The following is a 23,031-nucleotide window of genomic DNA, read 5'->3' as shown; positions in this document are numbered from 1 at the left end:
TTATGCGCATGCTGATGCAACCCACCCTCAATCTTGCACTGTACTGGCCATTCATCGTCACATGAGCCCTCTCACCCCCTCCCACATGTTGGTTCATGGACACCTCATCCATTCTGCTCCACACATAAAAGGTAAACAAATCTTGGTTTCACGCAGACTCTACTAAAATTCACTTCCTTCAGTCGCCTGTGGAACATCACTGGCAGGATTCCAAAACTTGACAAACACACCCTATCATCACCAATAATAACAAGCTTGGGGATAGGCTTTTAAATGTACACTGCTCCATGAGTACTAACAACTTTGCAGTACCACTCTAGGTCACTGACCTATTTCCCCACAGTGCATTTGTGGGGCTCCCCCTTTGTGTTTCTGTCACAGTGGGCTCACATTATAGTTGAGGCTGATCTAAAAATACAGTTTAACTTGGCCTTTGTTTACATCATCAATTTCAGTGTTCACTGAAGAAGCCCAATTATAGTGAGTATAATTGCAGTGAGGGGAAATATTAGGTATTGTCATAATTCTCCCTATTATTATAATTGTTTTTTAATTATTTTTGGCTGCTTCCATCACTGCAGGTTATCTCCCTGCTGCCTTCACTATACTAAGATAGATACACATGATGTAATCACTAGACCAAGAGGTGTGACGTCAGATCACCCCACTCGGTTCCTGAGCTTCCCATTGGACGATTTCGCTGGTTCTACAGGAGGAGCCGCTGCTGCGAGTCGAACAAACTTGGCTCTCGGCAGCACACGCCCACTCAGCTCTGATTGGCTGTTGGGGGCAAGCCCACGGTAAACACATCCATGCTGTTTTCCTCTACACACACAGTTTGGAGGAATATATGCCTCATATTAACAAGGCTTCGCATGATTAAGTTGAATTACACGCAATAACTTATCATATATAGAGCATATATCATGGATATTCAGTAGACGATTATTTTAAAGTTCTTAACAAATTGATCCGAGTGAGTATTGTGGAGCCACCATATCAGTTTGTCGTGTACATTAGCAACTATGCCTCGTTTTACAATGTCGCCCTTTTAAAATTGTGGCATACTCTCCACATGCTGTCACCGCTTCAGGCAAATAATCAAAACAACCCTGAGAAACAGGAGGACGTGGGAATCCGCTTCAAAGGCAGTGATTGGCTGGCGCGCCTGTCACTCACGATCGGCTAGGTGGGTTCATTCGGCAACCCCCGTAAGCACGTTCATGCTGAATGAGCTTCAGTGTTTGGCTCCGTTTGACAAGTTTCCCCGGACGATCATGGGGCTAGGAGTGAGTAGTTAGTTGACATATCAACAAAAAAAAGTTGCGGCTCACAGTGCGAGTGTTTCAGCTACACCTGGGATCTGACGCTTTGGCAAATGTAGGGGACGTGAGGAGTTCACAGTTTTTTTTTCCTCTCCCAAGTCTACATTGGAAAGCCAGACACAAGAGTAAAGATGAACAGCCTGTCGTTTGACGATCCTTCGTTGGATAACCTGGATCCAACACTGACGCTTCATGACCCGAGCGACATCGACACGGCCCTCTTAAGCGACATCGATGGTAAGGATATATAACAGTGGTGTTAAACTGCTAGCTAACGGTAAACCAATAACACTGCCTGCAACTTAGAGCTCATTACCTCCTGCATGCCATGTGTGCTTCACCCATCTGTGTGACCTGCCTTCTCTGCCCTACATTCAGTGTTGAGACTAAAACCTATTTTTTAAACAACTTAAAGCACCTAAGTTACTTAGCCAAAGGTTGCAGCTCACAGCGAAACGTTAGCTTTCATCAGCCATCATTAGCTTGGCTAGCTAACCGCCAGGCTAGTACACCTTGTAGGTTAGCCGCGGTAATAACAGGTGGTTTGTGTTGGTGTTTACAGTGTTGTGTCTTGCGCTATCAAACATATCTGCGACGGTCTCGTTATAAGTCAAAACGGAGTGATTATTGAAGCTAAGCTAACGGCTAACGTGCTGGGAGATGGTCGCGAGCGCCCCGCCCCCATCGCGCTCCACACGGAGGTTACTGTCGTTCATTCCTCCTGGTCGGGTTCACTGTGCCTCAGTTGACCGAACTGTCACAATGTTGGCCTATATATATCTATATCTATCTATCTATCTATCTATATATATATATATATATATATATATATATATATATATATATATATATATATATATATAAAGAGTAAAACACAATAATAAAATATTATGCTCTATTGACATCTTTTGTATTTGTTTCTGTATATGGTTGTAATCGTTGCTTTTGCGGTTATAAACGTGCGTATCTACCGGCGTAGTAAATCAGCTTCACATGCATATGTTATGGACACACTCAAGTGCTGGTTTGCTGTAATGTCAGGGATGTTTGATTAAAAAAAACACAATATTCACACACATCAGCATGTATATCTATGTCTATATATCGATGGAAATCGATGTGTTGTATCATCAGAGATTTATCCATAATAGCTAATATGTGTAATGGCACCGCTATATTCTGTACCACATATCCTGCTCGCCCACTTCCTCCGTTTGACCGACAGTAACCCTCCGTGGTGCTGCTCGATGGTAACCTCTCGCTGAGCCACAGACAGCGCGCCCTCTCTCTCTCTCTCTCCCTCTTCCTCGTCTTGGGCTGATCGGCATAGCAAGTCTCTGAGGCGCGCTGTGATTGGCCAGGAGCGATCACCTCATACAAAACACCGGATTACAAACCCAGAGTGCTGCTGCTTCTCACTGCAGTCATAACATGCACTCTAAGTCAGTTTGGGTCGTTTTTTGTTTTGTTTATTTTCCTGGTGATGTCAAAATTCAAGACTATAAAATAATTTGGCATCTTTTATACAGCAGGGTATAACAGTGCCTCGAATAAACCAAAAGGATAGTGTCACACTTTGTTCTCATTATTATATGTACATGAAAGCATCATCCATAAAAGCAAAGCTGTTTATATGAGTCATATTATGTTAATATATATTATATATTATTATATATTTATATATATTTAATTAGTTTCATGACCTTCATACATGTTTTGTCACAGCACATCGGACCAGTTTTCTCATCCTTTTTGCAGCATGTTGGCCCACAGTTGCTGGAAATCCCAGTTGAAGTTAAACTATAAACTAGTAAATAATACTGCAGGTAAACTATAAATACTTTAACTGCACATTGGCTTACAACATAAAATGTAGAAAATACAATAAAGTGTGTGCTTGTCCACAAGACTTTGTGTTTATACTGTGAATATGATTTTAGTTACTTTATCTATTAGGATGAATTGTAGGCTATTGATCCAGGTTGAAACCAACAGCTGCCTTAAGTTGCTCCAACTAGGGCTGCAGTATTACAAAATTATTACAATTATTATGAGTTACAATAACCCTTAATGGAATTAAAACAGAGGGGTTTCTTGGTTAAACGAATGCTTTATTATAATTTCCAAAAAATATGATCTCCTTACAGATATTAAACTTGACATGAACTCAATATATATATTTCTATATATTTTAACAACAATAATATGGTAAAGTTCAATATCATGTATAAGCAGGTGCACAAGGTGTTACCATCACAGTATCACATTCATATCACCGTATACTTGAAAACCTCTCGTCGTAACAGACATTTGCCATAAGTCAAACTAAATATGAAGATTCCATATTTGATATAAAATCTAACCAATGAAAAATAAATAAATTCTCTCTCTTCTAACCAATGCACTATTTGGATTTTTATTACATTTTTGAATGTTATATACCTGTTTTGATTTGAGTTTGACATTATAACATGAGCTAATTCTTGGGTAAGATATCAAGTGTATGCTACTTCGTTCTTGCATTAGTTTCAGTTTTGAGGAAACTTCTTTGAAAGCATAGCTTTGCAAGCTCCTGATTACCTAACACTGGAGGAAATTGCTACCCTAGAGAGAAATCAGGCTTGGTTAACTAATGCTCTTAAGGTACTTCGAAAGAGCAGTTGAATGTACATCGTAAAAAAAAAAAAAACCCAAAAATCTGTTGCATCATAAACACCATACATCTTTGTTGATGTTTGAGTAACTGGCAGTGCTGATGGAAATGTAGGCGATCCAGTTTGCTGCTGAGAAGGTGTTTTCAGTTGGGTGCATTAATCACTTCTATAGATCATTCTTGTATATTTCTCTACATAGTCAATAGCAGTGATGTTTGTTCTGTTTTCCCTCCCGCTGCAGACATGCTACAGCTCATCACCAACCAGGAAATGGAGTTTGGAGGACTGTTTGATAACCCTCCGTACACGGGGCCCCCTCCCACCCAAGAGCTTCCTTGTTTGACCCAGTCCGTCACCCCGGCCGCCCCTCCAACCACCACCACCACACCCCCATCTACATCTTCCTCGTCCATCCTGAGCAGCAGCCCCCATCTGGATGCACTCTTGGGCCCTCCCATCACCCGTAGCTCCTCCACCCCAGACAAGACCTTCCAGCCTGCCACCTTCCAGCAGTCCCCCCTGGCCCAGGTTCCCATCACCACCCAAAGGCAGCAGCCAGCCTCCCCGCAGCAGGCGCAGAGCCTCAGTCAGCCCAAGGTAGAGCAGCCCCAATCCATTCTCAGCCCAGCTGCCCCGGCCCAGGCTGCTTCACCGCATGGCTCAGCGGGACCAAACCCAACTTTCAGCTCGACGCCCCAGGCGCTCTTCACCACGCCTGCACCTCAGACTCCCCCTCAGCAGCAGGCACAGCTACAGGCGTCGGCATCAGCACCGGCACAGCCCCAACAGGCCCGGGTCAACTTCAGCAGCCCGAACACCTACACAGGTAAGCACTCACTGATGGTTATGAGTGTTTATTATACGATCTTATGATCTTATTTTCTTCTTAAAGTGACAGGTTTTTTGGCTTTGCATGTATTTTATCGAGTCAATACAATATCTAGAATGTACGCTGGCTGCTTCGGTAGATTAAGTTATCCTTAAATTGTCCTTTAGCAGGTTTAAAACAGAAGTAAGATGACGATTTTGTAAAAATTAAATTAAATTCGAGGTGGCGATAAGAAAGTATTCAAGCGTTATCTGGCTCTCTGAAAGCTGCAGATGCATCACAGCAGATATCCCCTAGTTTAAATAGCAGTTGAAGATGGCTTTTAAAGAAGACACCAGTTGCTGTATTTTTAAGCCAATAGAAGCTTTAATATTTGCCCTTCATATCAAAATGTGGTTCCAGAGACACCCATTGTAGTGGGAACTACCACAGAAGTAGTTCTAAGTACTTTGGCAGCTCTTTATATGTGTGTGTCTGTCTGTTGCGATCAGAATTTGTCAGCAGGATAGCATCACGGCCACCAAAATTTTCACAAATGAAACCCCAAAAATTGGCTCTCATGTGTGTTTGATTTAATTCACCAGGTTAGGACATTAGGTTAGTCAACTTTAGCTGATCTCATATCCATGTCCTAATCTGATAGACTTTGCTCGTCGGCGTGAGCCAAAATGAACACGCTTTGTCGGGGAAACCCCCCAAATACATATCTGCAGCAGTCTTGTCACATGTCCACTGAAAAACCCTGGTCAACGCTTGATTGTTGCCTTTTCGATTTTGTTTTTTACTGGGCGAAATGTAGAAAATAAAATATTGTTTCTGAATTCTCTCAGATGCAGTAAATGTTTATTACTCCTGCAGAAAACTCCCACGCCCTGATACTGATAGGTAATAATAATTACTAGGCCCCGGGTGAAGCTGATAAGAAAACACAAGGTGACACACTGAATGTTGCTCTCACTTATGTCTAATGAGTATGCAGTTCACCTGTTGACCTACAAACCCATAGATAATGACTTGCTCCGTATCTTGCATCTGATGTCACTCAAATATATTAATTGTTTAAAAGATTAGAAGTTTATAAAGGACACAGGAGGTATCATTTTAAATTACTTCAATAATTTGGTGAAAGCATTTTTGGCCATTACTTCATGCTTGGTAGAATTCTCAGCTGATGAGATGGATTGTCGTCATTGATATTTTATATATTTTATATGTGCTTGGATTAAAGCTAATTACATCTTTGCGCGACTCTTTTCTAGCTGTCAGTCCCGTCAGTGTGAGTCAACCCGCCACCAGCTTGTCATCGTCACCTCCGAGCGTCCAGCCGGTGACCATTCAGGCTCAACTCCAAGGGCTGACCACAACGTCTCCTCTCCTGGCCACGACCGCAGGCCAGCCAGCCCAAACCATCACATCCCACGTACAGCAAGTACCTGTAAGTGTGTTCAGCTGGCACATGAATTAGCCTGATTTGTTGATAAGAAATAAACGTGAAACTATATCTTCATTTGAAATGTGTGTACTTGTGTGGTTCTTCTCAGGTGCTGCTGCAGCCCCAGTTCATCAAGGCTGAATCGCTGCTGTTGACCACTCTGAAGCACGACCCCTGCATGGTCACCACAATGGCCTCTTCCACCTCCCTGGCCACCACCACCCCAGTGCAGAGTACATCGCTTCAGGTAGGCACGTCATGAGCAAAGTGGTTAGGTTTATGATTAGTCCTTGAAAAATAGTTGATTTTCAATATAATCTGCTGTTTCAAAGATGCAAACACGCATGTGAACCAAAAATCTTGCAATGAAACATCATCATAATCACGATTATAACATACAGTTGAAGTCATTGTGAACAGATGGCAAAAAATATATAAGATAGATAGATAGATAGATAGATAGATAGATAGATAGATAGATAATTGGTTTTGGGTATAATGGACTTCCGTCTACCATATTTGTCTCAATCTTCGGATTAGGTACCTTGAAAGTAGACAAATCACCAATTAGTCGATTGAAAGAAAATCAAACAGCAATTATTTTGATAATCAATCCTTTGTTCTACCAAGCTCGATCTATTTTTCAAGCAAAAATGTCAGATATTTGGGATTTGCTGCTTTCTTTTTGTCATTTATGATTCATAAATGTAGAGTCATTGGGTTTTGGACTGTTTGCTGGACAAAACAAGCAATTTGAAGACATAATTTTTCCTAACCTGAGGGAATGATTTAGAATAGAAATAATCATTAGTTGCAGCCCTACTTGAAAATTCTTGAAAAGTGCTTGAATTTGCTCTTAAAAAGTTGTACGACCCTCCTACCAAGATCACAGCTATGGTAATCAAATCCTCTCGTGTCTTAAGTTGGACAATACCTTATGTTAATTGGGGGTCCGGTATTTTTTTACTCTGCATCCTTTCTGTGACTCATCCTTTATAATCTGTCTCTCTTGTCCCACTTCGTTGATTTCTCTAGGCTTTTATGGGCAGCGGCACCATCCTGACCACAGTGCCCGTCATGGTGGACACTGACAAGCTGCCAATCAACCGCATCGCCATCAGCGGAAAGCCGGCCGGCCAGCCACACAAGGGAGAGAAGCGCACAGCCCACAATGCCATCGAGAAGCGCTACCGCTCCTCAATCAATGACAAAATCATCGAGCTCAAAGATCTGGTGGCTGGCACTGAGGCCAAGGTACGAATGAGGGTGGATCATGTGGGTGTTTTGTAAGCAGTTGTTGACATTAAAAGGAGGAAGAAGCTTATTGTATCTATACGTTTCTACTTTTGTTTAGCTCAACAAGTCCGCAGTGCTGAGGAAAGCCATCGACTACATCCGCTACATGCAGCAGACCAACCAGAAACTCAAGCAGGAGAACTTGGCCCTTAAAATGGCAGCCCAGAAAAACAGTACGTGCTTCAAACCTCTTTGCTCTTCTTTACCCATAACAGCCTCTTTGCAATTTATTCCGGTTCCTTGAAAGTAAGTAATCCAGTTGACCTCCTGTGATGAGGTCTATGGGTAGCTACTGTTATCCTGAAATGAGAAAAGTGAAAATGGTCCTCTAAAAGTGCTCCTCGTCTTTTCCTCAGAGTCTCTCAAGGACCTGGTTGCCATGGAGGTGGACGGACCGGCTGATGTGAAGAACGAGCTGCCCACCCCGCCAGCCTCTGACGTGGGCTCCCCCACCTCTTTCTCACATTGTGGGAGCGACTCAGAGCCTGACAGTCCAATGGGGGAGGACACCAAGGTACGCAGCCCCCCCACTTCAAACTGCTGAACTATAAAACTGCACTTCATCAGCAGAATACTAAGACTTTTGTCACCGTAATTAACTCCAACGTCTCTTCTGTCGCCAGCCGAGTGTGGTCATGTTGGACAAACAAGAAGCAGGAGGCAGCGCTGGCGGCATGTTGGACCGTTCCCGCATGGCGCTGTGTGCCTTCACCTTCCTCTTCCTCTCCCTCAACCCTCTGGCAGCGCTACTCTGCTCATCTGGCAGCAGCTCAGCTGGAGGTGCTGCAGCCACTGCCACCCACCATGCTGGGCGGAACGTACTGGGTGTTGATATCGCAGGTACAGAGATGTTTTGGAATTTAGACATTTTCATGTGAGGTATTCTTAATGGGTACAGGTACATTTAAAACAATGTGTTTTTTGTAGCGGACTCATGGGGCTGGATGGACTGGATGCTCCCAACTATACTGGTGTGGCTTCTGAATGGCGTTCTGGTGTCAGGGGTTTTGATCCGGCTGCTGGTGTATGGAGAGCCTGTAACCCGACCACACTCTGGATCCTCTGTCTTGTTCTGGAGGCACCGCAAGCAAGCCGACCTGGACCTTGCGAGAGTACGTTCCAAAAGAAAGATCCATGTCCTTATAATCTTCCTCAGATGTTTGAGCTTTGTTCACCTTTCTTTAACAACTGTTCTCCCTCATCATCACATCTCTTTCACCCCCAACAGGGAGATTTTGCCCAGGCCAGTCAGAACCTGTGGACCTGTCTGAAAGCTCTCGGCCGCCCCCTACCCACCTCCCAGTTGGATCTGGCCTGCGCTGCCCTCTGGTCCCTCCTACGATTTTGCCTCCAGCGTCTCTGGGTGGGCCGCTGGCTGGCAGCTCGGGCCGGAGGGTTGCGCTCAGACCGCCCCCTGCAGGAGGACGCCCGCAAGAGCAGCCGTGACGCCGCCCTGGTTTACCACCGCCTGCACCAGCTACACATGACAGGTCGGTTGGTGGGGAAAAAACAACGTGTAACTAAATTAAATCAATGCAGTAGACTGAACACTGTCAGTTGGCAAGTGACAGAATCTCAGGTGATCAAAGAGTAAGTCAGGCAACACTTTCTCTGCTGTGTGAATGAGTTGATGTTGATTCAGTGCCAGAGAAGCTTTAGACTTCGGATGCATTTGACCACTTTGGCTCTTTTTTGTGTTTTTTATGATCATTGCATCACTTTCCTTCTCTTTGAAATGGGGCGTTTTTAAAAGAGTAAGTAATTTCTTGTCTTTTGTCTTTGCATACAGGTAAGCTGAATGGTAGCCACCTGTCGGCAGTGCACATGGCTCTGAGTGCGGTGAACCTGGCAGAATGTGCTGGCTCCTGCCTGCCTGTAGCCTCTCTGGCTGAGGTCTACGTCTCTGCAGCTCTACGGGTCAAAGCAAGCCTGCCAAGGATCCTGCATTTTACCTCTGTAAGTCCCATCAGTTTGCACATTTATATTGTGCACATTAGATATTCTATTCCATTGTTTTTACTTGGATTTTCTCAGAATGAAGTACTTTTGAGTTGAACTTTGGTTCATTTGTCTTTTGTGTGTAATTTCTAAGAGCTGTTAATGACCCTCGCACTCACCAACTTGGTAAACACTAAACTACACTGAACCAAAACATCAGGACTGAACTGTGTTTTTCTTCTGATAGCGCGTGTTCCTGAGCAGTGCCCGCCAGGCGTGCCTGTCATCCAGTGGCAGTGTGCCTCCGGCTATGCAGTGGCTCTGTCACCCGCTGGGTCACCGCTTCTTTGTGGATGGGGACTGGGCTATCCGCAGCACTCCCAAAGAAAGTATCTACAGCCAGGCTGGCAACACCGGTCAGTGCCGATCTCACACTCCCTGTGTAGATGTGTTCTAAAAACGACTAATTGACTGCCTCAAAACATGTCTGTTCTCTATGCCCACATGGGCAACACAGGTCGTGTTATTTGTCATGTTGATAGTTTGTTGGTTCCCTTGCAGTGGATCCTCTGGCCCAGGTGACGCAGGCATTCAGGGAGCACCTCCTGGAGAAGGCTCTGTACTGTGTGGCCCAGCCCAGTGGAGAGACAAGACCCAGCCAGGGCGAAGGGTGAGAAACAAAACGTACTTCCAAAATACCAGTATCATTTGTTACCATTTTCTAAAGTTTGGTTTAATGCAGTTAGGATGTGAATACATACAGAAAAGGAAACAATAGACAGAAATAATTCAAGAATGCCTGTGCATGTGTGTTCATGTGGCAGCTTAATAACCCTTCGGTGTGTGTCTCCTCAGGGAGTATGCTGATGCCCTGGAGTACCTCCAGCTGTTGATGAGTGCATCGGATGCAGCCGGCGCCACCTCCCAGTCGTTTGCTATCGGTTCCAACATGGCTACTGTCACTGGTAAGTTCTGTCAGCATCACACTTGTTGTCAACACTTTTTGATCCCAGCGCAAAATCTTCTATGATTCTACAAATTCTGTTGCTCGAGTACATCCACACACTCTGGGCTCTCGACTTCCTTACCGCTCATCTTCTTTGAAAGAATCACATTTCTTCCTCACCTGCCGTGACGCTTCCATTTCCCTAATGTGCTTCCAAGATGAAGTTTTTACACTACTAAGATCGAGTAGCCACCTTCCACCCTCCCTTTGTCCTCACTGATCACTGATCTGAGCGAAAGGGTGCTGGGTGAAAGGGAGGCATCCACCAGATTGCATCATCTATCTTCAGCGCTGTCAAGTCAGTGATCACCTTGAGAGGAGGGAGGGCTTGGGAGGCTGTGCAGGGATTTTAATGGAGAGACTTTTCTTGGCTGAGTCTCAGCTTGCTCACAGTGTTAGGAGTGTGTGTGTGTGTGTGTGTGCGTTGGCCAGTGTTAAATGGAGTAGTTTTCCCTCGTGAGGGAGTCGTCAAAATGGCTGCTTCCTCTCAGCATGTTGTGACTATGCCAGAAGGGAGAAACAGATTGATTCAGAGGTCAAAAAACACAGGCAGCTGCTGTCTGTCTGCGTTTGCGTGCGTGAGTGCACGACACTCTCATGCATGTTAAATGTGAAAGTGGGCAGTGGGGGATTCAAATATTTGAGTGTCTGTTTGTCTATGGGTGTCTCGCCATTGACTGTTTTTGTCCCAACTTCCAGGCTGCGATCCCCACTCCAAGTGGTGGTCCTCGGTTGCCGTGGTGATCATCAACTGGCTCCAAGGAGATGACGGCGCAGCAGAGAGACTTTACCCCACTGTCGAACACTTGCCCCGCAGTCTGCAGAATGCAGAGTAAGTCAGACATGCACGCAGCACATCTGCAGCCACACTCGAGTGTGTTGCACTCGTCTGCTCATGCCAAGCAGAGGACGCACACACACACACTTCCACTACTTTAACCTGTGTCCTCTGTCTCCTCTCTTCCCCCCCCCTCGCTCTGTCAGGAGTCTTCTGCCTAAGGCATGTCTGAACACATTCAGGGCGGTGCGGGCTCTGCTGTCCAAGCCAGAAAACTGCCAGCTGAGTCTGAGCTACAGCGACAAGGCCAGCGCCCTGCTCCGAGACAGCCTCAACCTGGGACCACACTGCCATAGCTCCGGTTTAGACAAGGTACACACACTTACACACACAGGCACGAGAATTTTGGTCCACATTGAAGTCAAGTTGATACTTATTATTCCTGAGGCAAATTGTGTGGGGGCGACAGCATCCGCATTTTAAGATATAAATGCACACAGTGACAGATGTGCCCACATGGGCGTGAGTGTATGTGTAAAATTATAAACTCAGGAAATTGGACACACACACGCACACACTTTTTTTCACACTACACAAAACCACACGTTTTACCACAGAATCCCCTGCAGCTGCTCGTCGCTGTGATACGGTGCTGTCCTACCCTCTGGCGTTCGGCAGATGGTGATGCTGGTGGATAGGTAGCTCACAGCGTGCGCTCGTCTACGGCCAGAGCTGCGGTGCATTGTAGTTGCATTGCATGTGTGTCTCAGCGGAGTGCAATGTACCTGCAGTGCAACACAGAGCTGGGCCATGAACGGCAGAACACACCCGCGCATACAGAGAGGGTGGAAAATGTCCTTTGTTGTAACTTAATTTTGTAACTGTTAATGCTTGAAATAATATATACATGCACTCTGGTACTCCACTATTATTCAGAATATGACAATGGTCAGGATCTGATAAGGGCCATTAAGGGTGTCATGATGAAATTATCATCGTCGATGCTGCCAAGCCCCCGTTCACATCCGGTCGGCTTGCCAAGCAGAAAAAAACACACGTGATAAAGTGCTGCAAGTCAGCCTCCTCCAGTCAAACGATAGCATGGAGACTCATTGACAGAACTTGAACCCACTCCTCTTTCACTGAAGTCGCCGGTGTGGAAGTATTTTGGACTTCCAGTGAGTTCTGTTGACAATGTTCGCGTTGTCGACAAAAAAGCCACAGTTGCAAGCTCTGTTATGTGCATGTACTCTATTTTTCCACTGGCAGCACGACTAACATGGCAGGGCATCTCCACAGGCACCACGACAACATAGATTTATCTGTTAAACCAACACCTGAAACACAAACTACTCTTCCATCTTCATTTGGAATTAAACTTCCACGTAACTCAACTTGTGCAAATGCAATTACAAGCGCCTTATGAGTATTCATAACCGCAGACATGCAACCTTATTGGGTGATGTAAAACTCCGGTTTTAAGCCTTTAATTAGCGTGCTAGAACCACGCTACGAAATCCCAAGTAGAACGCATCTCACAGCAACGGTGATACCCTCTATGTACAATAATGTAAAGGAGAAAGTTATTGAAGGTCTGAGCAGTGCACATTTAGTGGCCTTAACTAAAGATTGCTGGACTTCCAGAGCAACACAGAGCTTCATGACTGTCACAGCACATTACATTAATGATGAAATTTAAAATCCAGTCCTTAAAACTCGCCCCATATATGAAGCTCACACAAGTGAGCAGGTTATTTTGTCTAAGTTTCCAATTGACTTATGATATAAGTTATTGTTACATTATGTTGTTAATAAATGTTTAGAATCTTCAGATATTATATTGCATAAAAGTCTAGTCTAAAAATGGCATAGCAACCTGTACTTAAAAAAAAATAAAATTTAAAAATCGAGTATCGAATCGAACCGTGACCTCACAATCGAAAATGTAATCGAATCGAGGATTTGGAAAATTGTGACACCCCTAACGGCCATGTATATATTAAAAGTATTTTTGGAATAAGGGCAGAGCATGTAAATGTAGAAACAACGACCACACTTACGAAAAGAAACTGTGTTTGATGACACTCAACTACAGGTCATTAGTCAGTGGTTTTACTGTCCTGCAGCTTGTCTCCCATCTCAGTCCTCGTCTTGTCCTTTTCTCTGTAGGTCGTCCAGTTGCTCTTGTGTGATCTGTTGCTGGTGATGAGGACCAACGTATGGCGTCTGCAGCAGCAGGGGGCCGGTCCTGCGGGGTCGGTGTCAGCAGGTACAAGCGTCCCAGCGGGGCTCCACCAGGCTTCCCCGCCCGAGCTCCAAGGCTTCCAGCAAGACCTCAGCTCCCTTCGAAAGTTGGCGCACAGCTTCAGGCCTGCAATGCGAAGAGTACGTATAACAGCCTCATCACATTCATTCATCACATTCTTTGCGTTGAGCTTTGTCTTGTCTACAGCTGGTTAAAACTTTCCTACCTTATTTCCACACAAGCACGCATCCATTCGAGCATGAGCACTGGCTGACTGACAGACAGACACGTAGAAGAGTGACAGGCATCAAGACATTCTTCCTCGTACCTGGGAAGATGAGCATAGAATTGTAATACATAAAGGCAACACATGAAGAGAAGCACATAGCATATACACGCACAAATACTTCCTGTGCACATATTTGCAGGCAGCCCACGGTACAAATCTCTGTGGAAATTAACCAGGAGGTGTTGCAGCGCACACACACACACACACACACACACACACCCCTGAGGCAAGTGTTTAGCTGTGGTGTTCACAAGGATTCAAAGTCTCTCTGAGGTAGAGCCGAACACCCTGTATGAGTCATCATCACTTGCTCTCCTCCCTCCTCCTCCTCCTCCTCCGCTTCCTCCCTCTCATCTCTCGTCCCTCCATCTCTTTTTCCAGTTGTTCCTTCACGAAGCTACGGCCAGGTTGATGGCGGGGGCCAGTCCCACCCGCACGCATCAGCTCCTGGACCGCTCGCTGCGACGCAGAGCAACACCTGGAGCCAAGACAGGTGTGTGACCTACAACCTACAGAAATGTTGTCATGTATCATCATTTCTGATGCTTTCAGTATCTTTAGTGTTTTTTATTTTTTAGTATTGTTGGCTCTGATAACATAATCATTGAGTTAAATTAAGATTAAAAAAATTTAAGGTTTAATTCTAGATGCCTTTTCTTGCAACTTAATAAAAGTTGTAGCTGAGAGACACTGAATTGCAGCTGCAGTTCTTCAATCCACTAAATAAGTAAACAAGAAGTTGCCGAGATCTGATTGGCTGTTTGTGGCTGATGACATCTACAAGCTCATCCTGAAATACCTTGCTAACGACCGTCTCGCGTGTTTTTGTTTTTTTAATTGTGTGCGTTTGTGTGCAGAAGAGTGCGAGACGAGGCCAGGCCAGCGGGAGCAGGCGGAGGCCGTGATGCTGGCGTGCCGCTACCTCCCACCCTCCTTCCTGTCGGCTCCCGGCCAGAGGGTGGGCATGCTGGCGGACGCGGCCCGCACCCTGGAGAAGCTGGGAGACAAGAGGACTCTCCATGACTGCCAGCAAATGATCATCAAGCTGGGCAGCGGCACCACCGTCACCAACAGCTAGAGAGGACTGGAAGGGAGGGGCTGAGAGACTCGCACAGACACTGTATATAGAAACATTTCTGACATACAACAACAACAACAACAACAACAACAACACATCCACACACAGACAGAAAAGAAACACACAACCAAACAATTTGTACATTTTATCGTGCAGCTCTTGAAACTGATTTCTACACTAAGATTCATATCACACTGTCAGGATTTTTCATCATGGATTGTCTATCCCACCGCCCCCAACCCCACATAAGGAGACACTTGTAGAGTCCACGCTCTTGTTGTTGTGGATCATTACCAGAATACTAGAAGCATTTTTTCGTCTCATGTCGAGTTGAATCTCCCTCGTGAGAACCCATTGCAGTTCCACAGTTTGTCCACAAAGAGGCGCCATCACGGTTCAGCGTGAATCATGTGAGTGTGTGAGTGTGAGTGTGTGTGTGAGAAGCATGACAGATATTTGCCCTGCATTTATTCAATACAGTCCCGCCCCTCAATTGTTTTTACGACACCTCCTTCGGAGCAGGAGCGCTGTGATTGGCCCCGCAGAGCGTTGCGTCTCTCGAGAACGACTAGGGCTCGTTCGCCGGGAAGCCGCTCCGCAGGTTGTTCAAACGGTGTTAAAGTTGATTTGAATTATGTTTCACTGGCGATGATTGGAGGCGAGCTGCTGCACAAGCTCTGCATTTCTATCTGCACTAGCCCTGCGTGGCTGATTTCAATGAGATGAGTAAAAAATATGGCTTTATGAGGTTATTTTCATAGAGGTCGTTCTTTTTGTTTTGCTGTGTACATATTTTAAAATGTATTTATAATCTGTATGAACTTTGATTAAGCAGTATTTTGCATAAGCTGAGTGATAAATGCTTACTGTCCTTTGGTAGCTTTTGACCAGGCCCAAATAATGAAGTTACTGAAGAGGTGACCTGTTGCACTAGTATAAATCTGTGGGATCTGATGAAACTGGCGCCATCCAATTCTGGCACCACCAACCGACAACCAAAAAACATGAACCTTTGGCACTTTTGCAACAAGTTACATAAAATGCAGACAGTTTCAACATAATTGACCATTATTTTTCCAAAGAGCGCCGGTAGTTGAATCATCCTCAGAGCAGTACTCGCTCTTTCTGAGTCATAGTTTTCGTGATCCTAGAGAACCATTGCTTATTGATTTTTAGAGGACTGCAAAATGTTTTTTTTGTCCCACGACCAGTATGTTTTTATAGTGTGTCACTAATGTGAAAGACTGAAAGACGTTTGGGGAATGAGAATGAATGAGACGCAGCCAGGTCTAAAAGGTATTCTTCATGTGTCGTTGAACTGACATCTTTTCATCTCTTCCTTGTTCTTCGGTTTCAACCTTTTCTGTTATGTAAATATTAAAGCATTTTCTAAAGAAGACTGTGACATGTTTCCTGTGGTGCTTAATCAGGTAATGGAGTTTGATACCACACGGTGACGCAAATAAAAGTAGTTAAAAGTCTCCCTCTGCTAAAATTATGCAAGTGGGTCATGTGCTGACGCCCAAAAATGGGACAAAACTTTTGTGAAACGCACTGAAGATTTTGAGAGAAATGCTGAAATAAACGAAGCGAACTCTTATTTTCTGAAGCGCTCTTACTGTAACCGAAGACCAAAAGATAATAATAGAAACAGTTACCTATGCAATTTTTAAATTTGAACAATAATACATATGATAATAACAACTGTAAACCAAGAGTCTGTATAAATAAAGGGGCAATATGGAAGAATTTTTGTGGAAAACATCCACTGAAATGACAGAAATCACTTCTTTAACATCATGACGACTGTGTTTGTGTTGTAGATACATCTGATAAAGTTAGCATGCTAACCTGCTAGCCCCAGCCCAGTCCAAAGCCAGCGCAGTGAACACCACCAACACGCCTCCAGTGCCCTAACTGAGCCTACTAGCTAATGGCAGCTATAGTCAGTGGTTATTCTGGTAATCCTGTTTTGTTTTTCGGTACAAATTCGGCAACAAATACACATTGCACATTTAAAATTTTAAAATGGCGCTCGAATGTCTATTTTTTCACAGCTGGGTGGCAGAGGGAGGGAGTTAAACTACTGATCTGAATGGCGTCTCCATTGTGTTGATGTCGGTGCATGTTCGTTCAGTAAAGACAAAAAGAGCAGGCGTTGGTCGTAGCAGCATTGAAAGGTGCTGGTATATTTAACATTGGCGTTACAAAAAACATTTCCAACAAAGTGATGCTGTGTCATCGATTCCAAACAGAAGAGGACATGAAAATCAATCAAAACGGCATGCTCCAACTCAAGACAAGTGACATTCCCAAAAAAGGTCGTTATTTTTTTCTTTTTTTTCATCAATGGATTCTTTTAATAACATTTTATAAGCAATAACATATTCCGTTTTATAGAAAATAAACATCTCTAGGAAATACTATACACAATTATATTAGTACATCACATCTTACATTTAAACAGCATCAAATACTTATATACACCATTAAATAATGAGCTTCATAAAAGAGAAAGTTTGGTGTGGCGTCTTTTTTTTTGCACTTTCTCTTATGCTCTAATACTTAAATATGTCTCCTTTTTGATATGACCAGTACTCTGACTTGATGCCCCGCCGCTGCAGGGCGTTGTTACATAGCATGAAAGAGTGAGAAAGAGAGAGAGGAGAGAGAGAGAGAGAGAGAAGAGAGAGAGAGAGAGAGGCTACATTTTGAGATACACGAACAGACAGGTGTGTAAATGGAAATCTTGAGTCGGATGTATATCTTTCTGCGCCGTTGCGTGAGGTGAGATAATCATACATGATGGTAATGTTTTAACAGTAATACTTCTGAGCTGTACATAGATATGACGTGAGATGACCTGGCCCCCCCTCCCCCTCCGGTTGGACCCTTGGAGCCTCCCCCGAGCTGATCTCGCAACCTGTCGGGTGATGATGGGTGGCATTGACTGTACATACTGAATGTGCACACAGCTGAAATGGAGTAACAGTTATTTATTTTTTTTGTCCATTTTTCTTTTAGTTTTTTTGTTTTTTTCGGAATAACACAAAGCCTGACATATACCAAGGGTGACGCAATGATGTCGAATAGTCATAATGCACATCAAAATACATCTCCGAAGATAAGAGCATTATAATAAAATACTGCGTCCGCTTTTTTTCTTAACTCTTCAGTATCGGAATATTTAGAACCTGTAAAGCACGTCATCATGTACAGTTTCCTTTTTTTTTTTTTTTTTTTTGTTTCTTGAACACAAACGCACACATTGAGATAGTACATCCAGTGGTTGGCTGCTGTTTTTTTTTTTTTTTCTTCTTCGATGCGTGACATCTTGAATCGGAGATGAACTTTCTTCACTTGCACGGACACACGTGTGCACCAGCACGCTGACGATGTGGCCTTGTAGAATGACAATGATTATCACACACACACACACACACATTCTCGCCAGCACGCGCATACACACCTCTTGGCCCACGGACAAGGTGGCCAGAGGGATGCTCCTGTCCAATCAGTGTCCGCCAGGTGTCTGAATGTGATAGCAACCCATCCGAAGGCAGAACACACACACACCTTCCCCGCTCTGCATTTCAAACAGCCCCCCCCCTTGTGCACTGGGCCCTAGGCACGCGGACTCTAAAGCGCAGTCTATCCTCCTGTTAAACAGTGCCGCTGCCTTCCAGTGAGGGGGGCGCTGAGTGGAGAAAACACATTTTCCAGGCCGGGTTCAGGGAGCTGCTACTCTCAGCAGAGACCGTTCTCCAGGGTTCATATTGCTCCCCGCTCCACCTCGGCGGCGCAGCAGCCTCCCACCACCCTCTTCCCCTGCCCTCCCCCCCACAGCCCGACTGGCTGATGTGCCTGTCCATCATCAGTCAGCACCGTGTTTTTTTAGGTACAGGTGGCTGTTGTCGGGGCGGCATTTTTGTTTGCCTTTGCTGGATAGGTGACGCTCGACCGGCTGAGAGGTGGTGTTGGTGGTGCAGGTGGTTTACTGGAATATCTTACAGGTCCTGCAGGAAACGGGAAGAGAGACTGACATAAATACAAACACAGAGAAAGAAGAAAGCACATGAGCTGAGTCGGACGTTGGGAGGCCTTCCTCTCTGCGCACATAGCATTTCCCATCATTAAAGGGGCACCATGTAGTTATGGAGAATTTCAATATTTACAACATTAATGAAGTTATGACATAACTGAATAAACAAGCTGTTCTCAGAGGAAAATAAGGTTCCCAGAGCACAGTTTGAAGCCAGGCAAGTGGCAGGGTCCGCCGCATACAGTGGATTCAGTCCTGACAACGAAGGGAGTTTGTTTATTTAGGCAGTGAAGATCCTTTCTCTTCTGATTAAGGTGTCTTCCCAAAAACTACGCAGTGCGCCTTTTAACAAACCTTCCTGTGAGTCTAACCTGTTATATAAGCTGGGCTCACGTGTGCTGTGCGTGCCATACGTGCGTCTTTGTGAGTGTTTCTGCAGACGTGAAAGCGAAGCCGGGCTGCAGCGTGCAGGAGTGGAGCGTGGAGACGGATGCAGCTGGCCAGTGAACCAGCTCCACCGTGAAAGACACAGCAGGAACACCCACTAATTGCACTGGTGGTGCTGCTGCTGGTGCTGGTGGTGCTGCCGGAGCGCTCTTTCTCTCCCCCTATCCTCCTCTGCAGCCCACCAGTATCTCCCCTTCGCCCATCTCTGTCTTTTCTTTCTGAACTGCCAGTTGCCCGTCCTTATGGCCTGGACTCGGACCAGCAGCTTTGCAGCCTCTCCGTCTCTTATCTCTCCCCTCTTTCCATCTCCCTCTTTTCCTTTTCTCTCTAAAGTCGCCCTCCCCCTCTCCCCCGGAGCACCTCTCATTCTTTGACACCTTCAATCTCACTTGTTCCTCCGTCGCCGACTGTCTCTCCCTCTGCTGCCCCCTTTTCTCTTCTCTCTCCGTCTCTTTCGTTCTGTCGCTCTCTGATGTAACTGCCCCCATTCGTCTTTTGTTCCCACTCAGCCGCGGCACAACAGCAGTTTCTCTCTTTCGCCCCTGCCTCTCTGCCGGCTGTCGTCTCTCCATGACACGCATACGAGTACGTACGTGTGTGAGCTCGCAGGTAACCTTGTTGACGGGCTTGTGTGTGTGTCACGGTCGTCGATGTGTGTGCTCCATCACCCTTAAAACCGAGCGAACGCAGCTCGTGGGAGAAGATTCAGAGAGGGGGACCCATGGGTGGGGTGGCTGCGTGTTTCGTGTGTGTGCATGTGTGTAAACGTGTGTGTTTGTGTCTGCTCCACCCTTTGATTAGGCTGCTCAGCACAAATTGGCACAGCGCAGACCCACACACACACACACACACACACACACACAGACCTTCAGATCCCTCAGCTGATGACAGCTCTGCCTCAGCCCGCTAACAACAATCTCTCTGTGTCTTGCTCTCCTTTTTTCTCTCCGTTTCTCTCATACTCTATTTCTGCTGCTCAGACGTGGGAGTTGAGGTGAGGAGAGGAGATGAGAGAGGGAGAGAAAGAGAGAAGGAGAGAGAGAAGAAGAGAGAGAGAGAGAGAGAGAGAGAGGGACAGAGGGAGGGAGGACGGGATGAAAATGGAAAAGGGAGCTCGCAGGAGATGAGAGGTGAAGAGAGTGAGAGACGGAGGGAGCTGGCGCAGCAGGGGGGCGCAGAGGCAAAATACGGGGGAACGGGGAGTGGAGAAAAAAAAAACGGAGTGAAGAGAATTAACGAGAGGAAGAGTGAGAGAGGGAGAATGGGCGGAGGTGGAGAGAGAGCGTGCGGGGAGGATAGCAGGCAGTGATGCTGGGTGGGGTGTTTTTGATCAACAGCCAGCTTTTCATCCCCGTCAGTCTGCACAGAGGAGAACAGGAAGGGAGCGAGGGAGGGATGGAGGGAGGGAGGGAGGGAGATGCAGAGAGGGGAGGGAGGAAGGGAGGCCACTGCTGCCTCAATGCACCGCTGCTCCCTGCTGAATGTCAGCATCTCTCCCTCTCTACTTCCCCCCCAGCCCTCCCTCCCTCTCTCCCTCTCTCCCTCTCTCTGCATTTGACCTTCCTCTCTGTGCTGCAGTGCAAACACGCCGCCACCAGATGGCGTCTGTCTTAGAGGAAACCGCGGCGACCCCTCACATTAATCCAGAAGCGGTGACCTGATGTAGTTGCAGTGGTCTGCAGTCATAACAGCGGGTGTTGAGTGACAGTAATACACAAAGGGCACATAACTAAGTGTTTACACAGCTAGTGGTGGTTGATATGGGCGTAGCTCGCCAAGGTCATTGGGAACATATCGATTTTGGTAACGAAATATCCGTCAGTCCAAGATGAGATCCCGGCCTTCATGAGTTACTGGCACGGCCGGGGTTGGATGTGGTACTTGATACCGGTGTGCGCTGAACACCAGCCTGAACCCTTGTGTTTTCCCCCTTTGATTCTTTCTCTGTTTTACAAGAGCTGACAATTGTGTTTTCTGCCTCCACGCTGTATCATCTATCTAGCCATGGCGCTGCTGCTTGTGACAGCAATGTGTGAACTCAATTCTTTTTTTTTTTTTGTGCTGGGGAGAGAGATGAAGGGTGGAGCAGAGGGAGGTTGGGGGAGAATAAAATAGGATGGGGGGGGAAGGAGGGGCGGGGAGAAAAAAACCAAATCGAGACGCAGAGTGGGTCTCAGAGCAGAGAGACTATGAGGGTTCTAAAGGGAACTTTTGCCGAGTGTTCTTACACCTTTAACCTAATGAAAGGTTAGCAGCATCGCACTGTCATAATTCTCAGAATTTTAAAGTAAAAATATTTGCAAAAAAATACTTAAACTCAGAGGCAGATTCAGGATGTTTGAGGGGCAGGGGGGCAAACAAATGTAAAAGGGCATCATGTCGACACCAGCACACAGAAGTTGTGATGTACTTATAGTGAAGAGAGGGCACTTGATCAGGTTTGCCTGCTGGAAGGCAATCATAGAGGGCACTTTATAATGTTTTATCTACCAAAGAGGCATCCAAGAGGGCATTTGTGCTGTGTTTTTTTGTGTTTTTTTTTTTTTTTTTTACATGGGGGCACCTGCATCCCCCATGACTCTGCCAGTGCTCAACATACTTAAAAGTGCAGAAAGATCCATTTCAAAATGACTTATATTATATGAGTGGATTTTAATTATAGAGGCATTATGGAGCTTATCCCTTATTGTTGTAGCTGGTAAAGGCGGAGCTAATTCTAATTACTTTACATACTGCTGGGTATCTTAAAGGGGAACTTTCATTGACAGAAACTAAGCAAACAACACCAAAATAAACACAATTTCCTACTGTTATACTTTGTTTATATTTGGCGGACCCTGCCACCTTTCTAGCTTTCTAGATTTCTTACCTCATTAATATTGTAAATATAAAAATTCTGAGCTTGAAATTCTTCTCCATAACTATGTAGTGCCCCTTTAATCTATAGTAACGCATCAGCGTTTGTTAGTAGATTTCAGACGTTATAATAATCCATGATGATCTCTAATAATCTGAATCTGCTAAATCTCAAGTTACTTGAAAGAAGTAGGGTATTTGCCTTCAAAATGTAGTCGCAAAAAAGTATAAAGAAGTAAATATGCAAAATAGAAGTGCCTCAAAAGTGGATTTTAAGTACAGTACTTGGTTAAATGCACTGATTTCCACCACTCCATAGAACTCAGCGCATGGCTGGGAGGTTGGCAGTCTCTGTCTAACCCTCCCTCCCTTCGTCTATGCATGACTCACTGTTAAAGCGGCGTGCAGTAATAATTGGGTGTCAATCAGCACAAGTCCGCTGAAAAGATTTTTAAACCCTCAAAATGGATCATTTAAGGACTGATATGCAGCGATTAACTGGTAGGCTTTAATTTTCTTACCTCGTGTTTAGGACATTTGATGGAGAAATCATCCTCGTGGAATGTGCAGCCTGGGGCGCAAAAAGAGAGAAAGAGAAGCAACGAGAAGGAGAGAATAAGCAACGGTCGCATGTAGACAGTAACAACAAATGAAACAAAAAGCAAGAGGCGAATACAAGCAGCAACACCCCCCCATCCCCCCTTCGAAAAAAGCCAGATAAATGACAAAGAGGTAGGGTTAAAATGAAAAATGAGCAAGAACAGAGGCAGAGAGGGGGAGAGAGAGCAACAGAGGAGCGAGAGAGACTGAGTGGAT

At 45.3% G+C, this 23,031-nt stretch overlaps 2 protein-coding genes across 8 annotated transcripts in view; one reads left to right on the top strand and one right to left on the bottom strand.

Moving 5' to 3' along the window:
* Positions 1-848: 848 nt before the first annotated feature.
* srebf1 (sterol regulatory element binding transcription factor 1) lies at positions 849-16,275 on the top strand. The gene is made up of 19 exons (XM_030407356.1): positions 849-1,562; positions 4,221-4,805; positions 6,068-6,243; positions 6,350-6,487; positions 7,276-7,494; positions 7,595-7,709; positions 7,893-8,050; positions 8,160-8,376; positions 8,464-8,648; positions 8,765-9,026; positions 9,326-9,492; positions 9,722-9,890; positions 10,036-10,144; positions 10,330-10,439; positions 11,180-11,312; positions 11,465-11,630; positions 13,428-13,643; positions 14,174-14,285; positions 14,650-16,275. The coding sequence occupies exons 1-19, from the start codon at positions 1,457-1,459 to the stop codon at positions 14,868-14,870; spliced, it is 3,564 nt and encodes a 1,187-aa protein (XP_030263216.1). The 5' UTR covers positions 849-1,456; the 3' UTR covers positions 14,871-16,275.
* Positions 16,276-17,028: 753 nt separating this feature from the next.
* rai1 (retinoic acid induced 1) overlaps positions 17,029-23,031 on the bottom strand; it is a 60,361-nt gene continuing 54,358 nt past the window's right edge. For 5 of the 7 annotated variants that reach the window (XM_030407345.1, XM_030407346.1, XM_030407347.1 and 2 more), the window contains 2 exons: positions 22,737-22,786; positions 17,029-18,908 (listed from right to left, as the gene is read on the bottom strand). In XM_030407345.1, coding sequence (XP_030263205.1) covers positions 18,765-18,908; positions 22,737-22,786 — 194 coding nt within the window. In that variant the 3' untranslated portion in view covers positions 17,029-18,764. The remainder of the gene's footprint in view (positions 18,909-22,736; positions 22,787-23,031) is intronic. The other 2 variants (XM_030407344.1, XM_030407349.1) reach the window with 1 other exon arrangement.

This window comes from Sparus aurata, chromosome 23 (assembly GCF_900880675.1).
Source record: "Sparus aurata chromosome 23, fSpaAur1.1, whole genome shotgun sequence".
Classification (NCBI taxonomy): Eukaryota; Metazoa; Chordata; class Actinopteri; order Spariformes; family Sparidae; genus Sparus; species Sparus aurata.
This window is presented reverse-complemented; position numbering and strand designations above follow the sequence as displayed.